The 24,243-nt window shown below is 47.0% G+C and overlaps 3 protein-coding genes across 3 annotated transcripts; 1 reads left to right on the top strand and 2 right to left on the bottom strand.

Annotated features, from left to right (window-relative positions):
* Positions 1–1,480: 1,480 nt before the first annotated feature.
* On the top strand, positions 1,481–3,050 carry LOC120676499 (probable transcription factor At3g04930). The gene has a single exon (XM_039957818.1). It carries the CDS (start codon positions 1,580–1,582, stop codon positions 2,804–2,806), a length of 1,227 nt encoding a protein of 408 aa, XP_039813752.1. The 5' UTR covers positions 1,481–1,579; the 3' UTR covers positions 2,807–3,050.
* Positions 3,051–3,355: 305 nt separating this feature from the next.
* On the bottom strand, positions 3,356–4,363 carry LOC120676544 (heavy metal-associated isoprenylated plant protein 2-like). The gene is made up of 3 exons (XM_039957873.1): positions 4,281–4,363; positions 4,111–4,186; positions 3,356–4,015 (listed from the first exon to the last, which is right to left on the bottom strand). The coding sequence occupies exons 1-3, from the start codon at positions 4,287–4,289 to the stop codon at positions 3,600–3,602; spliced, it is 501 nt and encodes a 166-aa protein (XP_039813807.1). The 5' UTR covers positions 4,290–4,363; the 3' UTR covers positions 3,356–3,599.
* A 13,863-nt stretch (positions 4,364–18,226) lies between these two features.
* On the bottom strand, positions 18,227–19,628 carry LOC120676520. The gene is made up of 3 exons (XM_039957846.1): positions 19,122–19,628; positions 18,941–19,016; positions 18,227–18,850 (listed from the first exon to the last, which is right to left on the bottom strand). Exons 1-3 carry the CDS (start codon positions 19,371–19,373, stop codon positions 18,405–18,407), a joined length of 774 nt encoding a protein of 257 aa, XP_039813780.1. The 5' UTR covers positions 19,374–19,628; the 3' UTR covers positions 18,227–18,404.
* Positions 19,629–24,243: the final 4,615 nt, after the last annotated feature.

The raw sequence follows: 24,243 nt of genomic DNA, 5'->3' as shown, positions 1-24,243 counted from the left end.
GTGCAGGCGGAGAACACCCCAGGACTGGGACATGGAACTGTGAAACGAAATGAAGGACGGGAGAAGTGAAAGTTGAGAGCGTTGGCTACTTGAATCCTCGAGGGAGAGCCAAAGCCAGGCTCAGGTCTGACCCATAAGGTACAATCAAGGGATGCAGGAGAGCACGGCACCGCGGGGACGACCAACTGGTAGAAGTGCAAAAGGATGAAGTCGGAGTAGGACACACCTGGAGGCGGGGTTCCATTGAAGCGACGACGCCCGGCGGTGCGGTGAGCCTAAGAGATGAAGCCGGAGTTGCCGGAAAGACTCCCAGAAGCAGGCACGGATGGGCTGCGGGGGGTTTTCGAGCAAGCCGGCAAAGCCCGGGGGTGGAAAAGCCCGACGATGAGGACGTCGGGACTGACGGTAGGGGAGAGGGACAGTCGCACCGATGGGCTCAAAGGTGGGTGGCAGGGAGGTGGGAAGGGGAGGAGAGGAGGGAGGGGAGAGCTTAGGTGAGGGAAGGAGGGTGGATCACCGGAGCCGGGGATGGTGGCGGTGGTGGCGGAGTCGTCGGCCAGAGCGCCAGGGGCGCTCTCAGAGGCTCCCTCCCCCATCCTCCCTAGAGAGTGAAATTTAGAAAAACTCTAGGAGACACTGAATGACAAATTAAAACTAAAAGTTGATACATGGGAATTACATTGTTTTGTATGCCCCTTCCTTATCAAGATTCGTTTTTGTTTGGAGCCCGAGGTTGGGGAGTATTCTGTTCAAGATGAACACCATGGGGGATTTTATGAATGCCGCGGGATTTCCATTGTGCTGTTCTGCACTTCTGCCAGACGGCCATTCTGTGGCGACGATCTGTTCCAAGGCCGTGTTTGGATGAATCCATAAAAATTTTTGCACTAAAAGACGAATGCCCGCATGCATTATTAAATGAAGTCTATTTGCAAAACCTTTTTAAGAATGGGTGTAACTTTTCGAGACGAATCTAATGAGCCAAGTTCCATCATGATTGGCTACAGTGATGCTACAGTAACCACGCTCAATCATCCTCCGATCGTGCGGTCAAAGGCCTCATTAGCTAGAGCAACTGCTACAGTACTATAGTTGTGGAGGTAATTTTGTAATTAGACTGTATTTAATACTCCTAATTAGTGATCAAAACATCGTTTCTCTCTCATCAAAACATTTTCACTACACATCCAAACATGGCCCAAGTTCCAACTTCCAAGATGTCCAAGAATTAATCGCATTCATGATCAATCATTCACACTACAGACTTACATGTGGGACCGGATCTTCCCGGGCCCACCATGCGTGCACGCAATTTATCCACCACAACCACATCACTCGACGGCGCCCCCGGACGCCGGGCTCGCACCTGTCTCCGGGCGTTATGAGGCCATGACGAGCGGTCCCCACGAGCAGATCGGACCCCACCTGCCAGCGAAAGGGAGCGAGCCAGAACCGCAGCCCCGGCGGCGGCGGGCGACGCCTCGTCCCAGCCGGACCCAGTCCTATCCGGCAACCGATTCCAACCAAGCCCCCCCTCTCCCCCATCCAATCCCGACCCCAAACCGAGCCCGACCCAGCCATGGCCGAGGCCGCCGACCACCACCCCCTCGCCGCCGCGGCCTCCTCCTCGGCCGGCGACGACGACGAGGGCACGGACACCGACGCGTCCAACTCCGATCTCGCCAACCACCGGGACCCTCCACCCCTCACCGACGCGACCTCGGCCCCGCCTCCCGACGCCGCCACCGCCACCGCCACCGCCCCCGAGCCCACCGGCGCGGTTCCGCCGCCGCCTCAGGCGCAGGGCGCGGGCGCGGGCTCCGCGGAGGACTCCCGGCGGCTGTTCCAGCGGCTGTGGACGGACGAGGAGGAGCTCCTCATCCTGCGCGGCTTCCTCGACTTCACGGCGCGCCGGGGCACCACGTTCGCGTCGCACCAGTACGACACGGGGCCCTTCTACGAGGAGATCCGCCGCCGCCTCTCCTTCGACTTCACCAAGAGCCAGCTCATCGAGAAGCTGCGCCGCCTCAAGAAGAAGTACCGCGTCTGCGCCGCCCGCGTCGCGGCGCAGGGCGCCGCGTTCGCGTTCCGGAGCGCGCACGAGGGCGCCATCTACGACGTCGCGCGCCACATCTGGCGCCCCGCGTTCAGGCGCGGCGAGGGCGCCGCCGCCGCCGGCGACGTCTCCGACGAGGACGACATCAACCCCGCCGCCGCCGCATTGCCTAACGCGATGGAGAATGGCGGCGGCGGCGGCGGGAGCGCGTCCGCGCCCACGCCGAGGGGCAGGGGAGGCCGCCGCGTGCGGAGGAGGACGGCGCAAGAGCTGGAGGCGCCAGCATTGCCTTCCACGTCGGCGCTGATGTTGAACGACGTGGTTCAGGAGCCGCTCGTTGTCTCCGTCGTGAATTTGGCGCCGGCATTTGCACCGCCGCATCCGGCGCAAGTGCCAATTGTCTCACCGGTGGCGGCGACACCTTCGTCCATGCCAGCTAATGGCGGTGGCGGCACCGAGGAGGTTGTCCGGACTGTCCTCACACCATTGCTGAGGGAGTTCATCAGCTCCGTCGCTATTGCTGGGCAGGCTGGACTCGGATTGGGGTTTGGCATGGGATTTGGCGGCATTGGTGGCTTTGACATTCTTGGCCCTGGTTCCGGGGCTGCCGGCCCCAACCCTGGTATGCCCGGTGATGAGAAATGGAAGCAGCAGCAGATTCTGGAGCTTGAGGTTTATCTCAAGAGGATTGAGCTTGTTCGGGAGCATGTGACAGCTGCTCTACAAGAGCTCAGGTCATCCGAAGGTTGAATGGCTATCTTCTTCCATAGTTGTTCTCGCCGGATTATCCCCCGTAGATTGCATTATTTTCTCAGGAACAGAGAGCTTGTTTATCAAAGATAGAGTTGCTCATTATAAATATATTCTAATGGTACTTGATTTTAAGTTAGGTGCTTGTAGTTGTCATAAGAATAGAGGCTGGAAACATTGATTAATTTGTAGATGGAACGATGATGAATTATTTACCTGCTACGCACCACATCATTGTCAGACATGTTTATTCTCACATTTGATAGAATAGAATAGAATGCAGTGAAAAGTTGCCATGATAAGTCGCTAACCTTGTTATCTTTGAACTGGGAAGTTTGTTTCCCTTTTTACCATTTTATATTAAGTAGTCCTGACAAGCTGTTAGTGTCACACTTGTACGTTATTTAGTGAGCAGTGAGCACAAGCAAGAGAAGAATCCAAGAATCATTTATGTTTTGGAAGACGGTAGCCTCTAACTATTGAATCAATCATTAATCCACACTGAAGAATTGACATCTGAAGAATAGAATTACCCCATAGAGACTGACACATTAGTATTTTACAGGTACACAGCAAATCCACAAACAACATTGCAAGATACTGACCTAATCATCCAGAGTCTCAAACCACATGCGCATAGTAAAAAAGAGAACCAATGCAGTGAAAATGCACAAAGGTACATGATGAAATAGTAACATGGACGAGCCATAGCAGCATACTGGACTCCAGAATAACCCACACTGATGATGGTGATGATGATGATGCATTCTCCTCCCGGCTACTACCTCCCTTCCTAGCAGCCGAAGGGCCCTGGCCAGCCACCGCAGCCGCGCCCGCAGCCGCAGTAGGGGTAGCCGGGCGTGTAGCAGAAGCCCGGGCTCGTCCTGCAGCAGCGGCCGCAGGAGCAGGAGCCCCCCTCGAGCCACGCCTTGCAGCGCCTCTCGCACCTCTCCTTGCACGCCTTCTCGCACTTTTCCTTGCACTCCTTGCAGCAGGCGATCTTGTCGCACCTCTCCTTGCAGAGCTTCTCGCAGGCCTCCTTGCAGGGGTCCTTCTTCGGCTCCGGCGGCTTGGGCTTGTCGTCCGCCACGCTGATGATGGTCGCCGCGAAGCACTTCTTCTTGAGCTTCTGCGCGATGCGCACCGGGTCGACGGCGCCGACCACCGTCAGCGTGCACTTGTCGGCGTCGATCTCCATCGACTTGATCCCTGGAGCAGGGCACGGACATGGCCAAGACTCTTTTGTCACTCACAAAGGCATGAGGCGTTACTGCTGGAGAGACGGATGGAGAAATTAGATATACCTTGGAGCGTGGCGACCACTGACAGGATGTCGCTCATGCATGCTTTGCCGACGAGGTCAGCTTTGATCACTATCTTCTGCAAGGAGTGATGGAGAATTGGACATCACAACACCCGTCAGACCAGATGGTTCGTGATCAGAGATTCAGAAACAGAAATGATGGTCAGGCACCTTCGACATTTGAGCTGATGATAGCCCTGGGTAGACGCAGGCTTTGAGTGTCCGGAGAAGGGGACTCTGCTGCTGGAACTGAATGATGTGAGAATCCTTCCCCAATCCCAAGCTCTTCAAATAAGGTGGCTGCTGCTCTGGAAGTCAACTCGGCAAGGCAGCATTTGCCGATGCCCCATTGGCTGGGACCTGGGACCTCGGTCCTAGGAATATACTGACACCTTTCCTCTCCTCGACGAATCATCACGACCGGTGACACTGTTTCTGAATGCTGGAGGTTGCACCATCCATCCTGGCTCTGAACTCTGAAGATGTCACTGACTTTAGTGGGGTTCGGCTGGTGGTAGGGGTGTAAATTAGATAATTTTTGGGTTATCGGGTTGGCTCAAAAAGTTGATAAAATAAACTAGAATGACATTATGCATAAATAATTTGGGAGGAGAAATTAACTAGAGTGGTATACCATCATAATTAATTAGCTGACCCAAAAAAACACCATTAGGTACCCATTTTCATCCCTAGCTGGTGGTACGGTACACCATGTTAGTTAGGGATTGGGATTGTATATGGTTGCCACATCAAACCGGGTTGTTGGTTTGTTCTCGCCGTGGAAACACCAGCCGACCACAAGTTTGTTTTAGTTTTGAATTCGATCATCAGCAAGCGTCTTCGGTGGGTGACGACCAGGAAGTTGCATGCACGTATGATTGTCTCGGCTCACTAAAGTAAGTGATCCGGATGATGACAACACCTCCCCCAGCAGAATACTTGGGAACAGGTGGTATTCGAGCTTCATCTTTGCTTGCTCAATTTGTCTCTGTTTGGTATGGTCCGTATGGACGTTTACTAGATGGACTTGTTTGCAGAAAAAAGGCCGGCGCGGTTCACAGGCAGTCGTAGTATCACTAAAGTACTAGTAAGGCTTTTGTTCGTGTATGGAGCATTAGAGCTTAATTTTCTCCATGGAGGAGGCCGGTTGACGTAGGACGAGGACGAGGAGAGATGGAGACGACGTCGATTGGGTTCTTTTAGAACCGCCAGAAAACGAGTATATATATGATCTTGGGATACCGTGGTTTCAAAACTAAATTTTGGAGCATACAAACAATCAAAAGTATTTAAAAACTATAGTAGTATTTATGAAGGTGGATCCTGGTCAGCCTGGCCAGCCCGCGGCCCGCCTTTGGCTCCACGGCCAAATCTTTTGTGCGACACTTTGAAAGGAATCGGGTGCACGTAGTCTAAGAGGGGGAGGAAGTGAATTAGACAAATTAAAAACCTTAACCTCAAGCTCCAACTATTTTGCACAAAACATAAATTATATCATGCTATATAGATGTGCAACTATGGTTAAACTAGTATAAAAATCTTATCCCAAAAGAGTTATGCAACATATAGCCAATCCTATCAAGATACTATTATATGAAAGTAAAGGCATACAATGATTGTAATAAATAAATGCGGAAGCTTAAAGAAGGGATGAGAGCTCTTTGACGTGAGGATTTATCTCGTGGTTCGGTTAGCCACAAAGGCACACTTACATCCACGTTGTTGAAGCATTCACAAAGAGTATTACTTCTCGACCATCAAGTCTCTTCTGTGAACACAATCACGGTCACTTTGGCTCCGGGTTCTACTAAGGAGCTTCACCAAGAAGGATGGGTCTCCACGTCCCCTGCACAAAAATGTCGTCGCCGCTCCACACCAAGCCGGAGAGTCGAAAACGTTGCCGGCGAGTCACCAAGACTCCAAGAATGGCCACCACACCGAGTACAAGCTTGAGCAGCTCTCAAGCACAGCACACAAGGCACACAACATTGCTATCACACTCAAACTTGAGATATCCTAACACTCTCACTTACAAGGATATGCTAAACCTAAAGATTTGATCACTAATCACTTGGGTTGGCTTGGAGGTGTTTTTGAATGTGTGTGGGACTTCTCTAAACTCCAGCAAACTTGAAATAACCGGGGGAACCAGATATATAGCCCTCCAAGTTGAACTAGCCGTTTAGAGCCGTTAATCCTTTTTCTGCGTAAGGCGTCGAATAATCTGACGGTGCTCTGACCAAGGGCGTCGGATCATCCGACCACTCTGTGTCCTTGGGTAGCCGTTGGGTCTTCTAACTGCTGATGTAGAAGGCATCGGATGGTCCGATGCAATACTCTGACGGGGCGTCGGATCATCCGATCCTGAAGACTTTGCTCCTTCTGCGCCTGTAATGCTGATGTCATTACTCCGACGATTTCGTCCAACGTGGCGTCGGATTATCCGGTGCTGAAGGCTTTTCTGCTGCGCCCTTGACAAGCTCTCTGGACGTTGATCCGACCATTAGTCCGACGGGGTCCTTGCTTGCGTCGGATCATCCGGTCGCACTTGAACTCAGAACCCAGAACCTTTCAGAATTGAGCAGACCAAAGGCGTCGGATAGTCCGACGGTGGGGGTGTCGGTTAGTCCGACGCTACTCTCTTATGAGCGTCAGATTATCCGGTCTCACTGAGTTTTTCTGATTTCTTCTCTGATTTTTCATTGCGACTAAAGTGTCAGTACGGGTTTGGACATCTCGTCGGTGAATTGGACGTCTCGTCGGTGCATTGGACGTCTCGACAGTGCATTGGACGTCTCGGATATGATTTGGCCTCTATTTAAGGGATCTAAAGAATCCTACAAATATGATCTTGCAAAACTCGTTAGTCACATTGATTATATTGTCACTCGATCACCAAAATCACTCGAAATAGCCTAAATGGGACATGTTCATTACACACTTAAAACACTGCCGCAGTGTTTGTAGATCCTAGTCTCGTCGCCAACTCTCCTGAACCAGCGACATCAGGACATTAAAATCCTGATCAATGCCCTGGACCTGCTTGAAGAGGTGCTTCTTCTTCAGGCAAATGAAGCGGCGCTCCGGCTGCTCGTTGTACAAGGTCTGTGGTCTATTTACTCCGAGAACCTTGAATGGCACCAACATTTCAACCTTCGCGTTGCCTTGCAATGGGATGAAAATTCACGCTTTTTCCATGCTGTGGCATCCGGCAGACGCCAACAAAACACTATCGCGTGCCTGGAAATTGATGGTTTAGTTACCTCTTCTCATGATGCAAAGAGCACCATTCTCTACAACTTTTATTCAGATTTGCTTGACCGTGCGTGCAGTACTGAATGACGTTTCAATCTGCTTGACCTCTACCGACAAATGGATGTCAACTCGCCTGCACTCTCTGCCACTTTCTCCTCTTCGGAAATCATTGAAGCTCTGTTTGCAATGGACACCCGAGCGAGTCCAGGACCGGATGGTTCCGGTCCCTCTTTTTACAGAAAGTTTTTGCCTTCCATTTGCCTGGACGTTCAACAACTCTTTAATGATTTCTATGATGGCACTCTGGACTTGGATGGTCTGAACCGCGCCCTCTTAGTCCTCATACCTAAAAAAGGAGGGCGTTCGGACCGCAGACGAGTTCCGTCCTATCTCGCTGCAGAACTGCCCCATGAAGCTCTTCTCAAAGGTGATGGTGAATAGAATTAAACCTTTCATCCCGATGATTGTGGACGATGATCAGACTGGTTTTATTCATGGGAGAAGCATTGCTGAGAATTTTGTCTATGCAGCTGACCTTTTGAGTTGTTGTTACAAACGGAAAGTCCCTACTGCAGTTCTTAAATTAGATTTCAAGAAAGCTTTTTGACTCGGTGGATTGGCCAAGTCTTGATGCTATTCTACATGCTCGTGGTTTCGATGAACGCTGGAGGGGTTGGGTCTCTAATATTCTTACTAGCGGCAAAATCTGAATTCTGTTGAATGGAGTGCCTGGCCGATGGATGACATGTCGCCGCGGGCTTCGGCAAGGGGACCCCCTTTCCCCGTACTTGTTCATTATCGTCGCTGACGTCCTTCAAAAGCTCATTCGGCATGCCTCCATGAACGGCGAGCTCTTTCACCCAGTAGATGCCTTACTTCCTTGCCCTGTGCTTCAGTATGCAGATGACACATTGATTCTCACTAGAGGCGATGTTTCCTCCATGCATGTGCTCAAGAACATTCTTGATGATTTCCCCCTGGCAACTGGCCTCACCATTAACTACCACAAATCTACCTTTGTCCCTATGAATGTCGATGATGCGACTGCCTCTGCAATGGCAAATGTCCTAGGTTGTGCACTCTCTACTTTCCATCAAACCTATCTTGGCCTCAGTGGCGGAGCCAGGAATCAAGGCAGGAGGGGCTGCTTCCCCTTCTTCCTCCTCTAGCCCCTCCCCTCCTTCTTCTTCCTTCTCAAATTTGTAGGAGGGGCTTAGGGGGGCTTCATGGAGATTACAGCGGTAGGGGGGCTTGAGCCCCTCCCGCCCCACCGCTGCCTCCGCCGCTGCTTGGCCTCCCTCTGTCCCCCCCCCCAAAAAAAAAACTCAAGCCATCTGATTTCCAACCCCTCATCACCTCCTTTGACAAATATCTGTCTGGTTGGAAGGCGCGCCTGCTGAGCTCAGGGGGGCGCCTTGTCCTGGTTAATGCTGTCCTTGGGAGTCTGCCCATCTACTACATGTCCTCTATCCTGTTACTGAAAGGTGTGCGAGAACTGCTCGATGCTAAACGACGAGCTTTCCTTTGTACCAAAGAAGAAAAATGTCACGGTGCAAACTGCCTGGTTGCTTGGGAGCGAGTATGCCAGAAGCGAGAAGATGGTGGGCTGGGTGTTAAGAACTTGGAGGATATAAACCACTGCCTTCTTATGAAATTCGTTCACAAAATTCATGAGCCTGGCCTGCTGCCGTGGAAAACTTGGTTTCTGTCCCAAGCTAGGCCTCACTTCACTGGAATCCCCGGCTCTTACCTGACTATGCTTGTGAAAGAGGAGCTCCCGAGATACCGCTCTCTAACGACTGTCATGCTTGGCGATGGAAGTGTAGGTAAACGGGTAGGCTATGCTAGCATCACTACCACATATACCTAAGATGCTTGCGAGTAGAAGATCATAGATCGTTACCACTAGACGCGCAACGCAGCGGAAGAAGTCGCGCGTCGATGTAGAGGAAGTAGTCGATCACGTCCCACGAACCGAGCTCCTCGTACTTGATCCCAGCAGCCGATCAGCGCAGCAGTCGCAGCAGCGCCTCCACGGAGTCCACACGTACGGGGATGAAACGCCGGGCGTCGGTGTGCTAGCACCGCATGCACGGCATGGGCGGCGGCCGAGAGAGAGAGGGAGGGGCGGCGGCTAGGAGGTGGCGTGGCTCACAGGGGTCTCGCCCCCCTAGCCCCTCCCTCGTATATATAGGGCGTACTAATGTGCTTCTATCTCATAGGCCCATTAGTAATTCTAATCCATCTTGGATCAATATCCTCTTGGGCCTTTAAACCGTATTGTGATGATGGGCTCTTGGGCATATCACCAACAATCTCCCACTTGCACTAGAGACAATCATACAGGCAAGCTTTCCAACATTCCAAACCCCTTAAGTGTGTGACCCGTTAGATTCATGTGTAGGTGGTCGTGATCGGAAATCATTTCCGAATCACAAGTCAATAGCGGCACCTAGCAGGGCATAGTGACTCACAAATACACATAAATATCATATCGGCCGAACCTTAGATATACTCATACACCGATCCGTTTGCCACACGATACCAGTCAAGCTCAAAGCGAGATGCGTGCCACTTTTGTGATAGCTCGACCATTCTCTCGATCTAATAGTGGATTCTATTCATAACTAACCTTTAGTCATCATGATTAACTCTTTAATCACTTTGGCATGGCCATGCACTTTCAAATCCAACTATCTCGAGGGGCTAGAGATATCTCTCCCGTTATCTAGGAGGGGCAAATTTCATCTTTCATAACACACCTGTAAGCTACTTTTGTAACTACCCAGTCACGGAGTAGCGTTTAGCAGCCCCAAGATGCACCACTACACACAGTGAGAAACAATGGCGATCTCAGGTCTAAGGATCCAGTAGGTATAACACTCAAGAACAATTGATGGCACATACAAAATAACAATCCCAACATTGTCTTGGAGTGGGTCAATCCAACACCATGTTCACCAACATGTGTCCACATCATTAATCCGATATCTCCATATCCATGATCCGTGAAATATGATCATCAATTAATGCATGTGCTAGTCTCAACGTCGTTGTTGTCCCACACAACGACATAAACTAGGGATAATTTAGAATCATATCATTGTCAACAAAGAGTTTCACGAACAAGTCACATACTTGATAATCAATGTAAAAAAATAATCATCCATGGAACAAATAACAATTATTTATCATTACATAAACATACTCATGACACAAAAATCTCCGATGCACACTAGAATCACTGATGTAAGTATCTAATACCCATAGATCTCATGTGCGCCTCATGCTTTGGTTGTGGGAGAGGCTTCGTCAACGGATCAGCAACGTTTGAATCCGTGTGCACCTTGCAAACCTTCACATCACCTCTCTCAACAAAGTTACAGATGAGGTGATACTTCCGCAGTATATGTCTGGACTTCTTAATTGTTCTAGGCTCCTTTGCCAGTGCAACGGCACCACTATTATCACAATAGAGGTCCACTGGACTGGACGCACTAGGAACAACACACAAGTCAGAAACAAACTTTTTGATCCAAACAGCTTCTTTTGCAGCTTCGGAAGCTGCAATATACTCGGCCTCTGTCATTGAATCAGCCACCGTATCTTGCTTGGAACTTTTCCAGCTCACTGCCCCACCATTGAGGCAGAAAACAAAACCGGATTGCGATTTGGAGTCATCTTTGTCTATTTGAAAACTAGCATCGGTGTAACACTTTACAAGGAGCTCATCTTCGCCTTCAAATATTAGGAACATATCCTTAGTTCTTCTCAAGTACTTAAGGATACTCTTTACAATTGTCCAGTGAGCTTCACCGAAATCTGACTGATAACTGCTCGTAACACTTAGAGCAAAGGAAACATCTGGGCGCGTGCAAAGCATAGCATACATGATCGACCCTATGGCTGAAGCATAAGGAATCGTACTCGTCCTCTTTTGCTCATCAGGTGTCGTAGCACACTGACTCTTGCTTAGAGTAATGCCATGTGACATTGGCAAGAAACCTTTCTTGGAATCTTGCATATTGAACCGATTCAATATCTTGTCAATGTACGTGTCTTGGCTTAATCCAATTAGCCTTTTTGATCTATCTCTATAGATCCTAATACCCAGAATATAAGCCGCCTCTCCTAAATCCTTCATCGAAAAACTCTTTTTCAATGAGGTTTTAACGGCTTCAAGCATTGGAATATCATTTCCGATCATCCACATATAGGACCAGAAACACAAGTGCGCTCCCACTAGACTTTTTGTAAACACAAGGCTCATCTTCATTCTTGATGAAGCCAAACCCTTTGACTACTTCATCAAAACGAATATTCCAACTCCGAGATGCTTGCTTCAATCCATAGATGGACCTCTGAAGCTTACATATTTTCCCAGCATTTTTAGGATCGACAAAACCTTCAGGCTGTGTCATATACACATCCTCACTTAGATGTCCATTAAGGAAAGCGGTTTTGACATCCATTTGCCATATCTCATAGTCATAATATGCGGCAATTGCTAGGAGAATCCGAACAGACTTTAGCATTGCGACGGGCGAAAATGTTTCCTCATAGTCAACACCTTGAATTTGTCGGAAACCTTTCGCCACCAATCGTGCCTTATAGATGTGAACATTTCCATCCATATCTAATTTTTCTTAAAAATCCACTTACAGTCGACAGGTCTTACACTGTCAATTTTATCGACCAAGTTCCAAACTTGATTATCATGCATGGATTTTAACTCGGATTCCATGGCTTCAAGCCATTTGTCGGGGTCGGGTCCCATCATTGCTTCTTTGTAGGTCAAGGGCTCATCATTTTCAATCAATAATACGTGGCGCTCCTCCGTAATAAGGAGGTTGAGCTTGTCAGTAGCGCGATGTGCCCTTATAGACCTTCGTGGGGCTGGTGCCTCAACTACGGGTTGTGCAACATCTTGCACATCCCGTGGATCTTCAGTGGGTGCTGAAACAGTTTCGGGTGTTTCCTGAATTTCTTCAAGTTGCACCTTGCTCCCACTAAATCCTTTTGAGAGAAACTCCTTTTCTAAGAAAACACCATTGCGAGAGACAAACACTTTGCCTTCCGCCTTATTGTAAAAATAATATCCTTTGGTTTCCCTAGGATACCCCACAAAGAAGTATTTGTCTGAATTTGGAGTGAGATTATCTGACATCAAACGTTTGGCATAAGCCTCACATCCCCAAACTTTGAGAAAAGATAATACGGGACGTTTCCCAGTCCATATCTCATATGGTGTCTTCTCAACAGACTTACTTGGAACCCTATTCAGTGTGAACGCAGCAGTTTCAAGAGCATAACCCTAAAATGACAATGAAAGATCAGCTTGGCTCATCAGGGACCTAACCATGTCCAACAAGGTTCGGTTCCTCCGTTCGGATACCCCATTCCATTGAGGCGTTCCGGGCAGAGTTAGCTGCGGAATAATTCCACATTGATTCAAATGATCACCAAATTCAAGGCTCAAATATTCTCCTCCACGATCAGATCGCATAAATTTAATTGTCTTGCCTAATTGATTTTGTACTTCATTCTGAAATTCTTTGAACTTTTCAAACGATTCAGACTTGTGCCTCATTAAGTAGATATAGCCATATCTACTAAAGTCATTAGTGAAAGTAATGAAGTACTGAAAACCACCTCTGGCTATTGAGCTCATTGGTCCACATACATCGGTGTGTACAAGTCCCAACAAGTCACTCGCCCTCTCACTATGACCAGTGAAAGGCGCTTTGGTCATCTTTACAAGCAAACAAGACTCACATGTGTCAAATGATTCAAAATCAAATGAGCTTAACAATCCATCTTCATGGAGTTGTTCAATGCGCTTCTCATTTATATGACCTAAGCGACAATGCCAAATAAAAGTGGGATTCAAATCATTTGATCTAAGCCTCTTAGTATTAATATTACAGACAGATTTATCCTCAAGATCAAGAACATATAATCCATTCACCAATGGACAATGAGCATAAAAAATACCATTGCAAAAAATAGAACAACATTTGTTCTCTATTACAATCTTAAAATCATCAACTTCTTCCAAACATGAAGAAGAAATAATGTTCTTGCTCAAAGCAGGAATGCAATAACAATTATTTAATTCCAAAACTAATCCGAAGGGTAGAGACAAGTGGTAGGTGCCGACCGCCAACACCGCAACCTTTGCGCCATTGCCGACACAAACTCCCAACTCGCCTCTTGCAAATCTTCTAGTCTCACTTAGACCCTGCAACGATTTGCAAGTATGAATCATCGATCCAGTATCAAATACCCATGATTCACTGGAAGATAATGCAATATTAATTTCTATAACATTTATACCTGAAGTGGAAGTCTCACTTCCCTTCTTCTTCTTCTTTTCTTCCAAGTACTTCTTGCAGTTCCTAGACCAATGTCCCTTTTCATGACAGTGGAAGCATTCATCCTCAGAAGTAGGGCCAGATTTGGCCTTAGGTGCTGGCTTTAGCTTAGAGCCCGAGGACTCACCACTGGAACTCTTTTCCTTACCTTTACCTTTGGGATTAGGAGGCGTCCAACGCTTCCTCTTTTTGTTCCCCTTCTGAATCATCATCACATGATTGGGATTCTTCTTAATGCTCTTCTCTGCTGTCTTTAGCATCCCATGCAACTCACTCAATGTTTTACCCAAGCCATTCATCTGAAAGTTCATGATAAAAGGCTCATAGCTCGCCGGGAGCGACTGGAGAACAACATCAGTAGCCAAGTCTTGGTGAAGTTCAGAATCAAGTCTGTCCAAAGTCTCAATGTAACCAATCATTTTGATCCCATGAGGACTGACTGGGCTACCTTCTGGCAGCTTGCACGCAAACAAGGACTTTGAGATATTGAACCTCTCAGTCCTGGCTTGGTTCTGAAACATCCCACGCAGCCCCTCGATCATGGTGTGAGCATCCGCATGCTCATACTACTTCTACAGATCAGGGGACATGGTGGCGAGCATCAGACAGCTGACATCAAGTGAGTCATTGCAGTGCTTCTCATAAGCTCTGCGATCAGCAGCAGTTGCATTGTCAGGGAGATCATCAGGATATGGCTGCTTAAGAACATACTCCTTTTTCTCTTGCCTGAGAACAATTCTCAGGTTGCGGTACCAATCAATAAAGTTTGTTCCATTCAACTTTTCTTTCTCAAGAACAGAACACAAATTGAAAGCGGAATTGTTACTGGCAGACATGATCTACAACATTAAAGTAAAGCAAGATTTCAGCACTAAGTTTATGTAAAGACTTTCATTAACTGATTTAACAAAAGACAACCTACTATATCAAAGTCATCTTCCCTCTAATGACATATAGTGGTTCAAGATCCATAATCACTAAAATCCTAGTGAGCTTTAGCATCACGGCTAGAAAAATAGTGATACAGGTAAGCAACAAATTGCTAATCACATCTCTATGTGACTCTTGTTTGTTGGGTGGCATCCAAAGCCCCGGCCCCAACCCTATGCCTTAAAGCCCAAAACTGTTTTGATAGCTTTGCTGAGTAAACCAATACTATGCTTGTAAATGTCCGACATCCACCCTATACAAAAGTGATAGCTGAGGGTACTCTACTTTGGTAAACCTACCACACAACGATCAAAATTTATAGGTGCAGCTATTGGTAAAAGGCATAAAAAAACTCAACCTTTTCTGAGGGAAGCTATTCTATCATGTTTAAAGCATCCACCATATGTAAAAGCATGAAAGAATAGTATGATAGGAAAATAAACATCACAGGCATATAATCATATTATATTGTGAATAGTATGGCCTCTTGCATCACAATGGGCTCCATCGCCATGGCTCCAAGGTGACCTCCATTGCCATCCATCCTGTCTTGTGGTGATCATCATCACCATCATGATTGAAGCCTCCATGAAAAGATACTAAGCTACTACATCTAATAGCTAGTGAAATAATTACATGAGGATTCAAACATCACAAGTCGACACGCAGGTCGTTATACAATAATGGTGCAACCTCAACCCGGTTGTGTTAACTTGTGACACGCAGGCCGCACAAATCATCACATACATCATCACATGACATTGAGGCCATACCATTCACATCACATCCTGCAAAAATAAGTTAGGCGTACGACATGTTCTACCAAAGTAGCGCTTAGGAAGCCGCTATAGCGAGAAAGCAACGGCGGTCAGCGGGCGGGGGGTTGAGGGGGGAGCCGCCCCCCGCGGGTCTCAGGGCAGCGCCCTGAAAACCTCACGGAATTACACAGATAGCATCTATGGAATCCCTATGAATATCTCATCAGAGTGATCGCATCACCTCAAATCCGAGCCATTCATAATGCATCAATTTTCACTAGGTCAATCACATTGACCGTGCAAACTTTGCACTTGAGAGACTGCATCTACACATGATCTCGATCTGTTGGTTCAATCTGCTGACTATGCACACAGTTAGTCCGTGATGGTGATTCCAGCCGGTAGGGACATGTCGTATGCATAACAGAGAAAGAACATGAACTAATCTTTTGTCACATGCCGCGCAATCAACTCGCTCCAGTTTTAACCCCTTATGACCAATTGATCTAATCAAACCGTGCAAAAATAATAGATCCAATCTACTACAACAACATATCACATATATGCTAATGATCCAGACCAAAAACTACACAAGATGGCTCTGGTACCACTGTAGGTAAACAGGTAGGCTACGCTAGCATCACTACCACATATACCCAAGATGCTTGCGAGTAGAAGATCATAGATCGTTACCACTAGACGCGCAGCGCAGCGGAATAAGTCGCGCGTCGATGTAGAGGAAGTAGTCGATCACGTCCCACGAACCGAGCTCCTCGTACTTGATCCCAGCAGCCGATCAGCGCAGCAGTCGCAGCAGCACCTCCACGGAGTCCACACGTACGGGGATGAAACGCCGGGCGTTGGTGTGCTAGCACCGCACGCACGGCATGGGCGGCGGCCGAGAGAGAGAGGGAGGGGCGGCGGCTAGGAGGTGGCGCGGCTCACAGGGGTCTCGCCCCCTAGCCCCTCCCTCGTATATATAGGGCGTATTAATGGGCTTTTATCTCATATGCCCATTTGTAACCCTAATCCCTCTTGGATCAATATCCTCTTGGATCTTTAAACCGTATTGTGATGATGGGCTCTTGGGCATATCACCAATAGGAAGTCACACGTCCTTCTGGCATGATCACTGGATCTTCAACACTACTTTGGCTGAAACCTTTCTGGCGCTCTACTGGCACTGCATTCAGCACGCCGTTAGCGTGCGTTCGGTGTTGGCTTCGGGTTTGCGTCCCCTCCTTCAATCATGGCTTACGCGTGCGGCGAACGAGGAGTTCTTGATGCTCTCCGACTGTCTTGCTCACGTCGCTCCTCATGAAAGAGCGGATGTTCGTCTCCTCGCAACCAACAAGAGAGAGCCCTTATCCTCTCGAGGGGCATACTTAGCTCTCCACGGTTCTGCTCCTGTTGCGGATGTGGCACAAATTTGGGCGATCAAGATCCCTTCCAAAATAAAATTCTTTGCTTGGCTCCTCTTCCATGGTCGACTGAACACCCGTGCCCACCTTTTTCATCGAAATACCAAAGCCCTGAATGTGAGCGCTGCCATGGGGTGCTTGAAACTGATGAGCACATATTTGTTGGGTGCAGCGCTGCCATAGGTACCTGGGGCGATTACATGTCCCCATCCTTGGCGATACGTTTCGACGTCCCTGGGAAGGTGAATTGGCAGTCGCCCTCCCAAAAGCGGTCAAAGTCGACATATTACTTTTGATCCTCTGGCATATCTGGAAGGCTCGAAATGGACTGATTTTTGAACGTCAGTACTCCTCGCCGGTGGACATCCTACGGAGGGTTCTCAAGGATATTGATGTTTGGTGCTCCCCCTACAAGAAGCTACGACTGGAAGTGCAAGCCTGGCGTGAATGGCTTGCGAATTGTATTCTCTAGTCTCTAGTCTCTACCTCATTCTCTTTACCTTCTCACGTAGACCGACCCCCGAACCCCCCCCCCCCCGGGCGCCGTTCAAAAAACAGTAGTATTTATGAACACGTTGTTCACTCTCGAGCTAGAGCAGGACAATTAACAGGTCCATGATCCAGAGTCCCACCCACGGCGTCAATTATGCTGTTTACAGTTGGTGATAGTTAGTGCTTAGATTCAATTATCCTTGGTGACTTTTGGTATATTTTGCATTGACCCGTTTTAACAAAGCACCTTACCTTGTCTTTTGTGGGCCTAGAGAGTTTCTTCTTATAACTGCCCTTCTTCTCACGTTGGTTGGTTATGAATTGATTTATTTTATATGTGCTCATTGAATTGTAGTCCTGATACAAGGTTTCTGTTTGGTTTGCACTGTGTGGTGTATTATCTCCGCTCCTCTCTTTTTTCTTGATCATAAAATCTACATTTTTTAAAACCAGAAACGAAAATGTTGTTAGCATTTTCGAGTCATTCTCTGCGGCCAACACAATTTCCACACCAGTTGTGGAGCCAAAAATGAGCCAAATCTTGTGATGTATTATCTTTAATTTAGAGAGAAAAGAGAAAAACACTCTCTTCGCGACCGTGTTTGAGCACGTTTTTTCTTAAGAGGAGGCGAATTACAACGGCGTGACTACAACGGATGCTTGTACCGTAAGAAATACAGACCAACAACGACCCAAGGAGAAAAAAAAAGCAAGAAAAGATAGGATCCTGAACAGCCCCGAAAATCTAACTAGACGACCCAGTACAACCGAATCCGTGATAGAAGAAACCTCAACGCCATGACTATCTGTACAATGTACATACTGCCTAAAACAACCAGGCCACAACAGGAATGCAGCATACTAATGCCAATATGCATATACTCCATCTTCAGTGAGAAAGAACCATCCAAAGTCTCAAACCATACACATAGTACAATGGGCAAAACAATGAACAAAAACTAAAACCACAGAGCAAAGATCCACCAACGCGACAAAGCAAGCAAGACACAACTCCTGGAGACCATCATGTCTCCACCGGTGAACGGTTTGCAGAACTCGCCGAACCTACTGGATGGTGCACGCTCCATCAGGTGACCTCTCCTCGTAGCAGGCGTAGTAGGGGTAGCTGCTGGGGCACCCGTAGTGGGAGGGGTAGCGGGGCACGGGGTTGCAGTAGAAGCCGGGGCTCCTCGGCTTGCAGCCGCCGCAGGAGCAGCAACCCTTGCCGAGCCACGCCTCGCAGGCCTTCTCGCACTTGTCCTTGCACTCCTTCTCGCACTTCTCCTTGCACTCCTTGCAGCAGGTGATCTTCTCGCACTTGGCCTTGCAGAGCTTCTCGCACGCCTCCTTGCAGGGGTCCTTGTCCTTGTCCTTGGGCTTGTCGTCCTCCACGCTGACGATGGACGCCGCGAAGCACTTCTTCTTGAGCCTCAGCGCGACGCACACCGGGTCCACGGTGCCCACCACCGTCAGCGTGCACTTCTCGGCGTCGATGTCCAAGGACTTGATCCCTGGATGGTTGGCCACACACGGTATCAATGTATCAGCCTTCATACTCTGTTGAACAGGCAGCATTGTTTGATGGATAGAAAGATCGGTACCTTGGAGCTTGGAAACAGCTGCCAGGATCTTACTCTTGCATTTTTGGCCAACGAGGTCGGCTTTGATCACTATCTTCTGCAATGAGTAATTGATTGACAACACAAGCATTCAGCACAAATGGTTCATGGATGGGAAGGAATTCAGAGATAACCTGAACAAGAAAAAGGCATGATCACCAACCTTCGACATTGTCAGCTGATGGCACCCCTGGGTTGGATTGGACAGCAGATTCTGCGTGTCGGGAGGAGGAGACACTGCTGCTGGAACCGAATGTTCTGCAGAATCTCTGTCCAATTCTAAGCTGTACATATAGGCGGCAGCTCTGGAAGTCAACTCGGCAAGGCAGCAGCAACTGCCGACTCGCCATTGGCTGGGATCTGGTCGTAGGAATATGCACACACTTGCGCTCAACAAAGATAACAAACCTGCCATGCTGGGATTATCATAACCCTGTTTCTGAGTGTAGGAGGTTGCAACTGTCAGCTGCACTGCTTAGTCAATTCCGAGCTCTGAGATGTCACTGACTTAGCTCATGAGGATTGGCCGGCCTTTTGCTGGTACACATGCTAGTTGGGATTTAGGGAGTAATTGAGGGGCACTAGCTGTATATGGCTTGTCTCATCAAACCGGGTCCGCCTACTGGTTGTTTGTTGGTTCGTTCGTGGAAATGTCAGCCAAGGGTTTGTTTTAGTTTGAATTCGCCCAACACCCCCAACGGACATTCAGTAATCAGAAACTGGGGGTCCCCGAGTTTCTTACTAATTTAAGGGATCCTGATCACAACACCTTCCCTGAAAGCGCACTTTGGAAAACGAGAAAATGATTTATGTATTTGTTCACTTTGTCACGATTTGTTATACTCTTTATTTACTCTCCATACTTTTTATTTCAAAAAATGAAAAAAAATAAATTCTTACTTTGAAGAGGTAACTGTAAGCTAATGGATTGATCTCTTTCCTAATAGACCCAACGGTCTATTAGGACCTTGATTTGCGCCCTGATCGGGGGCGCCCAACCTTAATGGTTGGTGGGCCCCCGCTGCACAGCGCTAAATAAAGAGGGGTGAAGGGGCCGGGGCACTGAGACCCAAGTTCGTCGCGCCGCCAGTACCCTCTCCCACATTCTAAACCCTAGCCGATCTAGAGGGTGCGCTGGAGCAGCGGGAAGCTTCACCGCCACCTCCATCGACGCTGATTCATCGGCGTCGTTGCCATCGCCCTCGACTTCGACGTCACGCTCACGACACCACTGCGCCGCTCGTCGCTGCCTTAGAGCAGATCGTCATCAGCGAACCAGAGATGGCCGCCGGATCGAGCTCAAATGCTGGTGGTGATGGTCTCTCTCTACTCTCTCACTGCGTTCCTTCATATACCGCTTATGCAATAGATCAAGAGTCTTTTGCACTTGATGTAAAGAAAAGAAAAGAAATCCTACTCGATTTATGCAATGTGTTGATCCTAGAGTTTTATCAATGGTATCAGTCGCCTACACACGTGTAGATCGAGATCGGGAAAGTTGGATTCGTCTGTGAATCGAAAGAAATCAAAGGAAAATAAAGAACACGATGCAAATCGAAAAGAACAGAGAGAATCGATTGCAACCCGAACTCAAAAGTGCACTGCACAGCACTAAATAAAGAGGGGTGAAGGGGCCGGGGCACTGAGACCCAAGATAGTCGCGCCGCCAGTACCCTCTCCCACATTCTAAACCCTAGCCGATCTAGAGGGTGCGCTGGAGCAGCGGGAAGCTTCACCGCCGCCTCCATCGACGCTGATCCATCGGCGTCGTTGCCATCGCCCTCGACTTCGATGTCACGCTCACGACACCACTGTGCCGCTCGTCGCTGCCTTAGAGCAGATCGTCATCAACGAACCAGAGATGGCCGCCGGATCGAGCTCAAACGCTGGTGGTGATGGTCTCTCTCTCTACTCTCTCACTGTGTTCCTTCATATACCGCTTATGCAATAGATCTAGAGTCTTTTGCACTTGATGTAAAGAAAAGAAAAGAAATCCTACTCGATTTATGCACTGTGTTGATCCTAGAGTTTTATCATAAGCATCTTTTATAATTTTTTTTCCAGACAACCAAACTGACATTTTTTTCGTTAGGATTTCTCTTGCAGGATAACTCAGTGAAATCCCAAAAAGAGTTTGGCATAAGTTTTTTTTGAAGGGAGGTTGACATAAGTTTTTGGTAACTCTACACAACCTAAAGGTTGCATCAAGTGGAACATAAGAAATAAGATCCACCCAAGCACACCCCTGCCCTATCACATAGGCAAACCTTTTATGTGATTTACCTAAGCAAACCCTTGCCCAGCATCAATGATTGAAAGATGGTGAAATTCACTGGCAACCGCGTTAATTTGAACATCTAAATCTACACAATGATTTTTCTTGTGGAATGTGGCAAAAGTGACGCATAGCATTCTTGTCGTTCACTCTATAAAAGAATCTTGAAAACGGACGATTCTGTGCTGATGGCAACAGCTGCGGTGTTTGCATGAATAAAATCAATATTCAGGCGAAGTGAAATAAATTATCAGAACACGCAATGGATCAAGGGAGTGGCGCTGGGTGTTTAAAATTCTCTCTTTCGTTCTAGCACGATGACAGTTCAAAATATAGCAGTAGTCCAGCATTTCCTGCCTCTGAGATCAGCTCTGGTCACTTTATTCTGCATACCTTCAAGAGAAGCAAACAATAAGCTAGCAGTAATTGGTCATGGGCATGATTAATCAAGTTACTTAACTAAGAATTATGCCTTTAATTTTCTTTGGCAGAGGCATAAACAACGTTACTGCCTTAGACATTCTGTGTTGAGCAAGTCTGAAACAGAGGAAGAATGTAGGAGACCTTGTTGGAAGCTTTGGGAAACAGCGGCAACCAAGAAGTCAACTTGAGCGCCAAATGTAACATTGGGTAGGAATTAGTCATATGATTGACTAGCAAGATGATTTAGATCGAGGTCACTTGATTAGCCCACTCTTCATTATTTTCAGGAGTATTACAATAACGTAGAATGGAGACTTGAAAAGATGCAGTCCTAATTATACTGCTTTTCTGTAGTTGATTGCACTAGTAATTTCTGCAAGTAGGAAATGTCAACGCAATGCAATGATAGACTGGGTAAACCGTTAAACCAATCATTTTGTTTTCTAACACAAGCATCCAGCCTGGCGAAGAGTCCTTTGCTCACAAGTTTTTAATGGTTTCTTAAACGATTTATTTATGGAGTATCCTACTGTTTCTTGAAAGGAAAATATTCCATGAAAACCCTCTCCTCGGTGGACCACACGCAAAAAAAAACTGAAAGTTTTGAAAATTTCTAAAAAACCCCAATACATGTAAAGTAGTATGCCATGAGGAAATTGAACCGTTTTGTTAAAAATGTCAACGAATTATAGGCACCATAACTACTGGCAAATTTTTGTAAGTTTGAACTTGCCCAACACTCCACAAAATATTTCAGTAGCCAGAATCATGATCCTCTGCAAAACCTTCCCTAGTAGAACACTTAGGAATTACTTCGCTTGGCCACTTGATTCTGGAGATGTTGTTGTTCTTGAAATGGTGTATAATTTTTTTTGGGTGTTGGTCTCTGCGTGCGTTTGGGTCTGGGTTGGGGTGGGGTGGCGTGTGTGAGTCAATGAAAAATACCACAAAATAGGGATGGTTCCAATGCATCTCACAGTCCCAAAACCAAATGCATGATAAAACTGGGTATGAAAGATACCAAAAGCTTGTATATATGTTAGAAAATATCAGTAACAATAACATGTGATTTTGTTTCATTCTGGGCAGGCTGGCATGCAGCTGGAGCTTCTACCAATAACTGCCCTAGGTAATAGTTTGTCATGTCACTAACGATTTGCACATGTGGGACGTTGGATGTGGCAAAAGTGAGACATATAGCAACCTCTTGGTCAACTGTTCCGGAAAAGATTTTATTTTTCCTACTCTCCTGCATGCATACATGTCACAAAAGTTCAATTTTCAACTTTCAACTATAAAGCCGGATAACAAGGACCATCCAACTATTGAAACCAGTTAAGTTTGGCTCTTATGATGGTTTCAAAGGTGGTTTGTATTTTAAAATAGTCTAATTAGATCTAAAAACTAAAACTATTTTATTTTAAATAAAAAAATGAAAAGGGTACTGAAATTTTTCTAAAATGTAACCTATATATTATTGATCTTTTTTAATCGTACTTAATTTAAAATAATAGGCATAATTACAAGCAAATAAATAGTAGGAATAAAAAATTGGATTCAAATAACTGAAAAGTAGAGTGCCAATAGATAGGTTATATTAAAAAACGATTTCTACTAGTTTCATATTTTTTTAATTTAAAATGAATTACTTATAATTTTTTAATAAATTTGATTTAAAAATAAAAAACCACCTTTGAAACCACCTTTAGAGCAAAATTTTCTCGGTTTCGATAGTTGGACAACCTCCGTTATCCGGTTTTGTATTTGAATGTTGAATATTGGACTACTGTGATAATTCGAGGATGTAGACTGTACTTGTCCATACCAGAAAAGCACTCCTGGTGTGCGTTCGCTTTTATTGCTTTTATTATGTGATAAACAAATCAAGTGTAATAGCAAATGAAACGTTTGTTCAATCTGTAGCGAAAATGGCCTCTCATGTCATATTTCAATATAATGTTTTGTTCATTGATATAGACAACACAACACTTGGACTAATATGATTGTTAAGAAAACTATTCTCAGGCTATTAGGTTCAAGTGATGACAAAGAGAAGATAGGCGTAGCTAGACCCGAAGGGCCACCCCTACGGGGGTTCCGCTACCCGGTTAGCGGACGGGGGTCGAGGGGGAGCCGCCCCTCGCAGGTCTCAGGGCAGTGCCCTGAAAGCTCTTCGGTCCAAGGAATAAGGATTGAGGCATTTTGCTATCATCGGTTAAACCGACGTAGGGCAAAATGAACTCACCGGTGCAATCACAGAGAAGGCCTGCGAGCTAGGGTTTGGCACCGGATTAACCGGCGTTGGGTATTTTACACTCGTCGGTGCATTGACTTGGAGCACGTCTGGAAGTTTGGTTTCACCGGTTGAACCGACGTTAGGAAATTTGTATACGTCGGTGCATTGACAGATGAAGACAGAGGAAATTCTATACGCCGGATGAACCGACGATTGGGTCTTGGTGAACGTCGGTGCAGTTGTCCAGAGAGTTGGTTTTTAGAGTTCAAATGGCAACTACATTCACCGGTTAAACCGACGTAGCATCGCTTGATTGCCTGTACATGTAACGGCTAGTTTTTGAGGCAGGCA

Source organism: Panicum virgatum, chromosome 5N (genome assembly GCF_016808335.1).
Source record: "Panicum virgatum strain AP13 chromosome 5N, P.virgatum_v5, whole genome shotgun sequence".
Lineage (NCBI taxonomy): Eukaryota > Viridiplantae > Streptophyta > Magnoliopsida > Poales > Poaceae > Panicum > Panicum virgatum.
The sequence above is the reverse complement of the archived record's forward strand: the minus strand, read 5'-3'. Positions and strand labels throughout refer to the sequence as shown.

What these genes read in the sequence shown, in the direction of transcription:
- LOC120676520 (XM_039957846.1), bottom strand. Translation starts at nt 19,373, where the DNA reads ATGGCAGGTTTGTTATCTTTGTTGAGCGCAAGTGTGTGCATATTCCTA. An exon ending in ATCAGCTGACAATGTCGAAG is followed by an intron (nt 19,017 to 19,121) that starts GTTGGTGATCAT and finishes TACTCATTGCAG; the next exon opens with AAGATAGTGATCAAAGCCGA. An exon ending in AGCTGTTTCCAAGCTCCAAG is followed by an intron (nt 18,851 to 18,940) that starts GTACCGATCTTT and finishes CCAACCATCCAG; the next exon opens with GGATCAAGTCCTTGGACATC.
- LOC120676499 (XM_039957818.1), top strand. Translation starts at nt 1,580, where the DNA reads ATGGCCGAGGCCGCCGACCACCACCCCCTCGCCGCCGCGGCCTCCTCC.
- LOC120676544 (XM_039957873.1), bottom strand. An exon ending in AGTGGTCGCCACGCTCCAAG is followed by an intron (nt 4,016 to 4,110) that starts GTATATCTAATT and finishes GCCCTGCTCCAG; the next exon opens with GGATCAAGTCGATGGAGATC.